A 12,060-nucleotide genomic window follows, 5' to 3' on the forward strand; every position below is an offset into this window, starting at 1 on the left:
GGTTTTGCTTGTGCAGGCTCTGTCACAATAAAGAGGACCTTAACCCAGATGGACGGTACCCTACAAAATGTAGCCCATGATTCAAGCTGTCAGCTTAACCACACTGTTTGCAGGTAAAGAGAAGGAGCCCTTGTTTCCTGGGTAAAGAACAGGAGCCCGTTGGCTGACCCTTGGTCTGCAGCCTGCTGCAGCCCGCCCTGCTCCGTTGGCCTTTGTGTCTCGGTCCCCTCCTTCCCTTCTTGTAGGCATTGTGCTTCCTTCGAGTGGCCCCCTGTAAGGGACCACCCAAGGGGCCGCACAATGGGAACTGAGGTAGCCACCAAAACATAGGTTTCGTTAGACTGCCCATTAAAAGAAAAAGACTGTTTAACTATGTATGTGTTTGTCCTTTCTACAACTGTTTTGTGTGGCAAACAAAACCCCCTATACAAACTTCACTGTGGCCGCACATACAGCTGTTCCAGCCATTGGGGGTCAGGTTTGAGATAGTCGCTCCAGTTTATTTTCCCAGGGCACTAATTCTTGATGTGGTTTATATTTACACATTTGGATTTATGGTCAGGAAATCTGATATCAAAGCAAACAAATTGCACTGGCTTTATGAAACTATTGACAGTCCCGGAGTTTGTGGCTGGGCATTACTCTTGGGTGGAATTGGTCAGTGATGCTCCTTAACAAAAGCTAGCAGCCTAGAATTCAGATCTCAATAGCCATTTACACCTCTGTAAAAGGATTAGCTCCAGCCAATTGTTATACTGTTTAAACCTTAATTTGCATCTTTATAGAGGTAGAGCTTCTAGGGACCTCTCTGCTTCTCAGTTATATTTGTGTACCTGTGGGTGGGAGGTCACTGAAGGTTTTCTCTTATTGGTGAAGGTGCTGAATTGCTTCAGGATGACCAGTAAGCTACACAAATTGAATTAGAGTCTCAGTTTTGAGTGACAACAGTGTCCTCTGGCTCCTTAGTTATATTTTGTAGCAGTTGTGGTCTTTTGAGTGTTTGATACATGAGTGCATTCTGTTACTTCTGCTTAAACTTAAGAAATAGGGTCATGGGAGGATTTTAAATCTTGTTCATTGGAATCAACAAATTTCCTTGAGAATTAAATGTTAAAAAAAAAAAAGAACTAGAACTTGATAAAGTGATAGTTTTAAAAGTAAACTTTTCTATACAAATCATGTGTTGTTAAAGATCAAAGTAGGATCAAACCGGGAGGAGGAAGTAGTGGAGTTTTGAGGCAACTGTTTTTGCATTGGAATTAGGGAAAAAAGGAGGGTTGCTTTGTCTCTCTCCCACCTTTCTGTGCATGGGTTCATCCTGAATAACACACCCATAGCTTATGGTCACCTCCACAAAGATGTGTCTTTTTTATTTGTCATTGTTAAAGACAATTTTTTTCCTAAAACTTTGTTCGGGATGTGACTAACTATAGTACTTACCATTCTTCAGTCTCATTAAAAATACAGTAAATGAATTTTATAAAACCTTTTAAACGTAGCATTATATTACGTAAATTACTTAAGCAAACACATAACTATTTATGGTCAGTGATTGCCATACCATTTTGAGACTTTTGTCCCCTAGAGAATATAAAACCTGTAAGCTCAGCCTGTAGCACTACAATTGAAACACATAAATTCTAAGTCCCCCAAAAGATAATACCCACAGGAATGTGTGAAAGTTATCTGGTAGAGTTAAAGAAAAGTTTATTTTCTGTAGTCCTCATACTGGGTTATTTTTGCCAAGAAATAATTATCAGTTTTGATACTGAAATAAAAAGCAGAGAAACTTTTTTTTCTAACTCACTTTAAAACAAACAAACCTTGCCCTAGCCAGTTTGGCTCAGTGGATAGAGCGTTGGCCTGCGGACTGAAGGGTCCCAGGTTCGATTCTAGTCAAGGGCATGTACCTTGGTTGCTGGGCACGTCCCCAGTGGGGGGGTGTGCAGGAGGTAGCTGATGGATGTTTCTCTCACATTGATGTTTCTAACTCTCTATTCCCTCTCCCTTCCTCTCTGTAAAAAATCAATAAAATATATTTTAAAAATAAAACAAAAACAAACCTTAATTTGAGTGTTCACATTATCTTGCAGTAGAGTTGTTCTCTAAATTATCGCCCAAATTCTGTGAGATTGAAAGATGAAAATGAAGCTAGAAAGCAATTGCTTTCAATTTAGACACCCCAAAATGTAGTTGTATGCTTTAACTGTTACTGGGTAAAATAAAATATACCCCTTCAAAGTGTCATTTGTGGCCTTGGCCGGCATGGTTCAATGGTTAGAGCATTGGCCTTCCCACCGAAGGGTAACTGGTTTGATTCCTGGTACCTGGGTTGCAGGTTCAATCCCCGGTCCTGGTCGGGTGTATCAGGGGGGCAACCAATCAATGTGTGTCTCTCCCATCGATGTTTCTCTTTCTCTCTCTTTCTCTCTCCCTCCCTCCCACCCACTCTCTCTAAAAATCAATGGAGAAAATATCCTCAGGTGAAGATTAACAAAAAATAAATAAAGTGTCATTTGTGTTTCTAACAATTACTTGTCAGCTAGAAGGTTTGCCCACTTGCTGGACTTCCCAGAGAACAAGCTGAGGGTAGGGCTCAGCCTGTTGGTTCCAGGACCATAGGAATGCAAATAGAAGACATGAAAGAAATTAGGATCTTGGATTCTACAATAGTGTTTTTATAATACATAGTCTTTACTCTTCAGCTTTTTACAGTGTGTGAATCATTTAGTGGAGTTATTTTCAGCAAAGAATTGATGTATATGATGTATATTTGCAAACTAGTCTGGTATTGTTACTGGCAAAAATAGTTTCTTACAGTGCCGTGGGAAAGGAATTTCAGGGACACTCTCGAAGGAGGATTTGAGTGATAGTGGCAAGATTTATTAGAGCAAAAACAAAGGAGGGCTTAGGATAGAAGAGCCCAGACCACAGCAACAGGAATAAGCCTAGACTGGGCTGCTCTCACTCAGGACAGGAAGTTACAGAGGCAAGAAGAGAGTCCTTAAAGTCCTCTGCTTCCCTGGTTTCAAGTCTCGTGGGGACCCTCAGAGTTTAGGAGAAAAGAAAGCAAAAGTACCGTCCAAGAGAAAGAAGGGTGCACAGGGCACAGAGGCCCCTGAAAAGGCTGTCGCACTTGACGGGAGGCTTCACTGGTGGGTCCAGCAAAAGAAACTGGTTGACGTTGCTGATGTGCCCCTGGTACGTCATGCCTGATGCCTCATCCATGACCAGGTGGTTCCGCTCCGTCTTGCAATGGGAAAAGTTCAGCTTCTGGGCTGCAGGCCTGCACTTGTGCCCACTGGCCCAGGAGGGTCAGGACCCAGAGTTGCAGTGCTGTCACCTCCAGTGTCTTAGGCTCCAGTAGTCCAGCTCAGTCTCTGCTCCTGGCTGGCATTAAAATTCTTAGCTGTGTGAAGATTTGGAAACAGCCTAAGTGCCCATCAGCAGATGAGTGGATTAGAAAACTGTGGTACATCTACACGATGGAATACTATGCTGCAGTAAAAAAAAAAAGGAACTCTTGCCTTTTGCAACAGCATGGATGGAACTGGAGAGCATTATGCTAAGTGAAATAAGCCAGTCAGAGAAAGATAAATACCACATGATCTCACTCATTTGTGGATTATAGAGAACAACATAGACTGATGAAAAGGGACAGACCCAAAGACTGAGAAACAGCGATCAGGCTATCAATCCCCAGAAGGAAAGTAGGGGAGGAAGGGGGTAAGGGGAAGAGATCAACCGAAGGACTTGTATACATGTATATAAGCCAAACCAATGGACATGGACAACAGAGGGATAGGAGCATGAGTTTGTGTGTGGGGGGGGGGAGGTTGGGGGTTAATGGGGGGGATGAGGACACATTTGTAATACCTTAACTAATAATAAAAAAAGAAAATTCTTAGCTGTGTGACCTTGGGCAAGTTATTTAACTTCTCTGTGCCTCGTTTCGCTCATTGTATGTCTGTCACCAAGGCTCAGTGCCTCCCAGGCTGCACAGCTGCCCTGCCCACCCAGACGGGCCTTTGTTAAGCTTTTACTCTAATTCCTGGTGTTTCAGGAGGTGCAGGCTTTCTTTCAAACTATCTCTTTCCTGGCTTTTCCTGGAGCTGTGCTAGTACCCTCCTACCATCCAATTCCTTTTTTGGATTTTCTGGGGTTTAGTGCCCTTATCCTACCCAGTCCTTTCCCAGGGTCTTCTCTTCCCCCTTTATGGTCTCCATTTTGGCTCCTACTGTGCAAGCTTCATAGTTCTGCTTTATCGTTTGGCTTCTATTGCACATGCACTGATAGGACTTCCCCTGTGCCATTTCCCCTACTCCCCAGTCAGATGGACTCCCTGGGGACTGTGAAGCTGCCTCTTCCTACATAATGAGGCTGGTTTCTTTGCTCCCTTCCTTTTGTTAATAACTAACTGTTAAAAATCCGCAGCACAGACCAGCTCATCTTTTAGCCAGACAAGGTTCTGAGCTAGTCTAGAGTAGACCATAAGCTCGGTGCAGACAGTGCTTGGTGGCATCTTATTGATTACTTGTTGTCACCCATGGAAGCCCCAGACTGGTATAAAACCAACATCTAAACACAGACTGTAAAAATAGATGTATCACCAATTTCTCTAATCTAGGTTTAAATCTTGACCTGTCACTCAACACATAGTGTAAGGGTTTCTTCAGCAGTGCAAAGGGTGCCGAGTGCTATGTGCCGCTTACAGTACAATAAAAATTCTGAAATCCAGTTGCTGTTCTAAACTAGCTTTTGGTTTTGTTGAGCAGAGTAGGCAGATATGACATAACTAGAGAATAGTGCAGTGTAGGATGTTGTCTAATTGTGCTAAAGGAACCAGGGATAGGAGAGATCCTATTAATGAGGTAGTCAGAGAAGCTCCTAGACAAGTGTGAGATGAGCTAGGCTAAGCCTCCCTCTTGGATTGATCAGATTGGAAAAGAACAGAGGTTATCTAGCATTTGTCCGGACTGGACTATCAGGTGTTACTGAGTACTGGCATACCATGGTGGTATTGGGGGTGGGGAGGGTACAGTATGCAAGCAGCAAGGGGTACTGAAAGGTTAACGTGGTAGTGTATGGGCAGGTTAAATAGCCATCTCATTCAGTGATTAATGAAAATTGAATTTATTTAACACTAGAAAGACTGAAATTTAGTATATACCTATACTGCCCAAAAGCAGTCAAAATGACTGCATTGTGAAAGAATAATATCGGAGCACTCTTCACTTATGTTCCTTAGCTTTTCCAATAACTCACTTCTATTCGACATTTCTTTCATGAATTTAGGGCGCAAAAGAAATAAAATAAACAACTTATTAGAACAAGTATCACTGCATAAAGGTTCGAATAACAAGTACTAGTTTAGCTTATTGAGCAACTGCAACTTATCAAGTATCGACAATTTATCATGTACTTGTATGTTATGTGACGGTAATCGAAAAAAAATGAAAACTTATTTCAATACAGAGCCGAACTGTTATCACTCAATTCAATAATAAGAGTCATTTGATTATTTAAAATTCCCACCCCCCACCCCAAGCAGTCAAAATGACTGCTTTTGGGCAATATAGGTATAACACATATATATATATACCAGAAATGAAGGAGGGGGAGGTAACTACAATTATTAATAAACGCATTTATATGTTGTACAAAAAGTCACAAAATTCTAAGACATTGTGTCCTTATATACATAATTGTTTTCCTAATTGAAATTAAAAAGCAGTCAAAATGACTTCCTTGGGCAATCTAGTGTTAAGGAAAAGGAGGTGAGGTGGGGATATACAAAGGGAAGGGCTACACAGAGAAAAGGGGCCTTGGAGACAGGTTCAGGTGGTAAGCCCAGGACAAGCTGCCGCTGCCCATTGCTCCCCTGGCTGCAAGGCTCATGGTCCTTGCTGGTTACCGCACCTCTCTTCCCCTGGCATTTCCTGTCGCCTTTTTTTTTTCTTGTAGCACATTTCCCCCCGCCCCCCCCCCCCCATTTATCTTTATTGTTGAAAGCATTACTGATGTCTCCCTTTTTTCCCCCATTAACATCCTACTTCCCACTTTCTCCCCCCTCCCCTAGTTTTCACCCCACTATTGTCTGTGTCCATGGGTTATGCATGTATGCGTATAAGTTCTTTTGTTAATCTCTTCCCTCCCCCCACTTCCCTCTGAGAATCCTCAGTCTGTTCCATGCTCCCATGTTTCTGGATCTGTTTTGTTTGTGAGATTATTTTTGTTCATTAGATTCCACATATAAGTGAGATCATGTGATACTTGTCTTTCTCTGACTGGCTTATTTCACTTAGTGTGATACTCTCCAGGTCCCTCCATGCTGTTGCAAAGGGTAAGAGAGCCTTCTTTTTTACAGCTGCATGGTATTCCTTTGTGTAAATGTACCACAGCTTTTTTATCCACTCATCTACGGATGAGCACTTGGGCTGTTTCCAGATCTTAGCTATTGTAAATAATGCTACTATGAGCATAGGGGTGCATATATTCTTTTTGATTGGTGTTTCAGGCTTATTAGAATATATTCCTAGGAGTGGGATCACTGGGTCAGATGGCAGTTCCACTTTTAATTTTTTGAGGAAACTCCACACTGTTTTGCATAGTGGCTGCACCAGTCTGCATTCCCACCAGCAATGTACTAGAGTTCCTTTTCTCCACATCCTCATCAGCACTTGTCATTCATTGATTTGTTGATGGTAGCCATTCTGACAGGTGAGTGATTCCTCATTGTTGTTGTTTTTTGTTTTTTGTTTTTGCCTGTGCTGGTCCTTAGCTGGAAATGTTATCTCCCCTTCTATCTAAATCCTGCCTGCCCAATTATCCTCCTTCTTGTCCAGCCCCCGGCCCCCCCATCATCCCTCACACCTCCCTACCCCCCATGAAGGCAGGGAGCTCTGTCTCTCTACCCCCTTGCAATTCCTTATTGTCTTCTCATTGATTAAGTGCTCTCCCTTACTGCTCTGAAATTGGCTCACCTTAAGAACAGGCTGTTATTCTGTGAATTGAGTGGTGACAGGATAAAGCCTTTCAGAAAGAATTAGGCCCTAGATTCTGGAGCACTGACAGGGTGGCCCAGAGTCCAGAACAGGCCTGAACCCATGGGGCCGACTTGTATTTCCTGGCCAGGGTAAAGGGCTTCAGAGTGAGGGTGGGCTTGAGCCTGCACTTATTACTCACCCTCCAATAGATGGATAGAGTGAGTCTCTTTCATCCTTGTCATGTCAGTTAGATGATCATATTGTTTTATATGTTGTTTCATTTTCTTTTGGGGGTATGTATTGAACATTCCCAACTACGTGTGTGATCAGCTCAATAAAAACATAAAATACTGTCTTTGTCTTTAATATCTTCTCCCATAGCTTTTTAAAATCATTTTCCCCCAAAATACACTTTTTTTAAAAAAAGCAGGTTATAACCAATCTGTTTGGAGGCTACTATAATACCATGACAAACCTAATCTAAAACTGTTAAACTCTAAACTGATGAACAAAACCAGATCCAGAGACAGAGAAGCATCGATCAGACCGTCAAACCTCAGAGGGGAGGTAGGGGAGGGTGGGGGTAAGCAGGAGAGATCAACCAAAGGACTTGTATGCATGCATATAGCCTAACCAATGGACACAGACACCAGGGGGGTGAGGGCATGAGTTGGGGGGAGAGGGGCAATGGGGGGGATAAGGACACATATGTACTACCTTAATCAGTAAAGAGAGAGAAAAAAAAAGCTGGGGAAAAAACAACAACTGTTAGACTCTACAAGCCCCTCAGGAGAAAGGAAATAGATTATGAAGGCTAAATCCCTCTTTCCATGCCTTCCTGTTCTTACTAAGAATAAAGAAAATTTTATTTCCATGGGATCTAAATGGAGAAATAATAGTCATCTTTCTGCATTCAGAAATGGAGGCCATAACCTATACTTCAGCCAGCAGTTTTCAATTTCTTAGCAGTGACAATTTAAGTAAATTTCATTTGAGTTGTGGAGATCTAACTTTGTTATGATTGACAATATAAAATTAGCCTTTTCTGCTGTTGAGATTATCTAGCATTCCTATCAGTCAGGTGGATTGTGAAATGACATTGCACAGCTGTGGATTTGAAGTCTTCAAAGGGTTAAAAGTTACTTCCTCTGATGGATTTAAAACTGCCACGTACACACAAACAAGTTTTTCAAACTGCCCTGTTTTACATCTTTGTCGAGAGACCGTCTAGTTGCTGCATTTTTATGTCTAGATTATATTACAGATATATTTCAATAAACCATGAAGAACCACCACAGATTCTAGAAGCTGGCCGTCTGTGCTTAAATAAACATCTCATGCAGCACCTGTCTTATTTTATAGGCTCTATAATCACAGTGACATTCCAAAAGAAGACCTTGAAGACTTCGAAGCAGCTGTCCTTCCCCAGCTTCTGAGACTCTCCCCAGGGGGTGGCAGCGATGGAAAGCAAGTCAGGTATTACTGTCATGAAACTACGGCTGGGCTGGGGTGGGGTGGCCATTCAGGTTCCCGATGCTTCCAAGAAAACAGTCGCAGAGTTGCAAAACACTCGTCCACACTGTCAGCACAGGGTACACACTTGTAGTCTTCGATTTAACTCTTATGAACATCACCATCTGCTTCTTTGTAAATGTATTTGTTTCTAACTGCTAACTGGATATACCCATTCAATCCCTGCTTATCGCAACGTTTTAAGGGCTTAGTTGGCGGGAGAGAACAGGGGTAGCTTTTGTTGGGTATGTTATGTTAGCATACCTTAAAGAGCAATCCAACATATAACCCACTGCAACCACCACCTAAAGCAGTGGTTCTCAACTTTCTGGCCCTTTAAAGCAGTTCCTCATGTTGTAACCCCCAACCATAAAATTATTTTCGTTGCTACTTCATAACTAATTTTGCTACTGTTATGAATCGTAATGTAAATATCTGATATGCAGGAAGGTCTTAGGTGACCCCTGTGAAAGGGTCATTCGACCGCCAAAGGGGTCATGACCCACAGGTTGAGAACCGCTGACCTGAGGGATGTCCTTGGCATGTCCAAACCCCCAATGAGTTCCTAAATTTCCAAGGTCATGCTAGTGATACAGGCTCCCAATCTAGAAGATACAGATCTACAATCTGCAAGTATAGTACCTACACCAGCATCAATAAAACCTGGGGACAGAAACATAGCTTCTCAGGCCCTACCCAGGATCCTCTGAATAAGGAATCTGGGGTGGTGCCCAGCCATCTGGGTTTCAGTGAGCCCTACGGGAACTCTAATCCCTCAAGTTTGAGATCTACCGCTCATAGTATGTGTCTTAAATGGCCATAAAGCTGGGACGAGAGAGAGAAGTTTGTCAACAGGTAGTTGGCAGAGTCATGATTCTTGTGCATCCTAAGACAATCAGAATTCTGTTCCATACCCTCTGCCCACTTTTTATGCTATCTGGGTTTCCTTCCATGTCCTCAGAAGCTTTGTGGCATCTGGGCTACTTATTGAGTTCATATAAATGTGTAATATGTGTAATGGCACCTGGTAGGTGCCTAATTCATGTTGCATGAATGTTACCTGTGTCCTAGCCCTGATTTTGATTTTGAGGACTGACTGTATTTCCCCTTATTAAAATACATTCTCACCGTTTACTAGTAAAGAACAAGTTGTTACTCGCGCATGGTCAATAGATGTCTGTCAGAGCCCATCTGAAAGGCTGAGAGAGTACATGGGGCTTTGGGTCTAGTTGTCTTACATCCAATGCCATTTTCTCTTCCTTTAATGTGCCAGTAGGCTGTTTCATGTTAATGATATAAATAGGAAGGGTAACATGATTTTCTTTAGACTATAATTCAGCATAAGTGCAGTGTGTGCTGGATCCCATCAAGGAGTAAGGAGAAGTCAGATAATGGACTCTGAAAGGACCTTGTCACGGAAAACCTTGGCCAATCATATGGTTCTGTTTCACAGACCACAGGGTGAGGTCTGTAAGTCCTGAATGTGTTTACAGGACCTTCTGCATCTGTACTAGCATTCTCCACATATGGAAAGTCTTGGAAATGGCCTTCCTGACCAGTACTTTTCAATCTAAAGCAGTAAAGAGACATGCAAGAAAATTCTCTTTCATGGTTTTTATCATGTGAATAAAAGTACTCCTTTACAAAGGTGGTACAAGAAGCTGCTGGGAGGAGTATCTGCACTCTGGTTGTGTGTTGTAAGGCTCGCTCATCAGGCCGCTGTTTCTTTCTCTCTGCTTTTCATGTCTGTTGATATACTACTTTGCATAAACCATAATCATGATATGTGGCATAGAAAGCATATATGCATTTATAATTCCCTGTACAAACTGACTTGTTAGACTAAATGATTCATTGTGTGACTCTCTTAACCTGGGCTACCAAACTGTGATTGTGGGTGATAAGATATAATATTTACATCTACTAGACTAACATTTGCTATAGTTTCTCAACATATATAATAGAGCATTGCTTTCCATTATGAAAGGTTGCATTTTATATGACTGTTGATCTACAGTTATGTATAAATCAGCCTTCCGTAAGAAATGATCCTTGTTTATGACCAACACAAATTTCAAAATTAATATCTGGAGTCTTCAAGACAGGTTCTGTACCACAATCATTTTTAAAGTCAGATAAAGAAGTCAGGAATGGTTACTATTGTCAGTGTTTTGTTCTGTTACAAATAGAATTGTCCTGTGTGTGACTGAGGATGCTGATTCATGCACATGGATTATCACTGGTTTACTCTGTAGCCTTGGATAAAGTGCCAAGTGTTTATATGACCTTTGAGATGAGCAATTGTGTCTTTAAATATAGATTCTTTCTAACAAGTGTTCATCATGGCATCAGGCTCTCCCATAGACTTCTTCATCTAGGCACCCTCTGGGCTCCTCCACCCCGCACAGCTATTGCTGGGCCATTCCCCTAAGTGAAATATTCCCGTCTGCTTTGCAATCTCCCCTGGACTGAAGCAGCTCAGTGGTCAATTTTATAAGCCATTCCAGAAACACAGATTTGGAAAGAGTGACCTACTTTTGTTCCTTAATTGTTAATGACCCTTCAATTACGGAATTCTAAGCTGGGCGGAATGGGAAGGCTCTGACAGGTCATGAATTCATAAAAGCCTGTAGCCGTGCTTGATGTGGCAGCAGCCCTGCTGGTTTCCCTGGCCAAACCATGGCAGTTGATAGCTGTCTCTTTCCTTTATAAAATGGGACATCTGCCCCAGAGCATCTGCTAAAAGAGAGTATGAAGAATGAATTCCTGCTCACAAAACAAAGCAACTTAAAACAAAAAATTCCTATCATCGTTGTTGGTTTTTCTTATATCAAGGACTAAGTGTTCAAAGTTCTTCATATAAAAGGTTTACTCTTATTAGGTAGAAGACCAAGTTATTATTTTAGACAATGATGAATTATTAAAATATTATTCATGTCATTTGGGGTAATTGATAAAAAAATTTATTTGTTGCCTTCTGGAAAAAAATTTAACATTAAAATAATTACTTAATAAGTAGTTTTATATCAAAACCCTAATGAGACTACCCCCCCTTTTTTTTTTCCAGATGCAACTAATTGTTAGTGGCTACTTTCAGATACAATTGCCCAATTGTGCTCCCAAACTCATGATGAAAAATTGAGTCATCTTTATATTTTTTGGAGTATAGCATATACGGCTTATGTTCAGAAAAAAAATCGGGGGTATTTATTACTTTGTGTGCATTTAAAACTTCCGTCAAATTACCAATCTTTTGTAAACCAGTTGGAAATTCTGGTACACTTTGTTTAAATTGCAGTTTTCTGATCAGAACCCATTCCAAGCATATGAAGTTAATTGTAGATTATTTAAAGGCTAGTCTTTTATTTAGAGGAGTATATAACTTAGGTGACATCAAACTTTGTTTTTCTGTGAGGCACTGGTGTTTATAAACTTTCCAATGTAAAGTACACAAAAGCGAAAAAATTCCTTTAAGTCACTTTGTAGATTTTCTGGTTTGGTGTGTTTATGTAGAACCATGGGCAAGACTGCATGCAAGGACAGCCATGGCTCTTGCACTCCT

The 12,060-nt window shown here is 41.4% G+C and overlaps 1 protein-coding gene across 3 annotated transcripts in view; it reads left to right on the plus strand.

Annotated features, from left to right (window-relative positions):
- KIZ (kizuna centrosomal protein) overlaps positions 1-12,060 on the plus strand; it is a 120,188-nt gene that overhangs the window by 51,906 nt on the left and 56,222 nt on the right. For 2 of the 3 annotated variants that reach the window (XM_036322771.1, XM_036322773.1), the window contains one exon: positions 8,349-8,462. The exons of the other annotated variant lie outside the window; for it this stretch is intronic. In XM_036322771.1, the coding sequence (XP_036178664.1) occupies positions 8,349-8,462 (114 nt within the window). The remainder of the gene's footprint in view (positions 1-8,348; positions 8,463-12,060) is intronic. 3 annotated transcript variants of the gene reach the window in all.

The sequence above is a fragment of the Myotis myotis genome, unplaced genomic scaffold (assembly GCF_014108235.1).
Source record: "Myotis myotis isolate mMyoMyo1 unplaced genomic scaffold, mMyoMyo1.p scaffold_m19_p_9, whole genome shotgun sequence".
In the NCBI taxonomy this organism is placed as follows: domain Eukaryota; kingdom Metazoa; phylum Chordata; class Mammalia; order Chiroptera; family Vespertilionidae; genus Myotis; species Myotis myotis.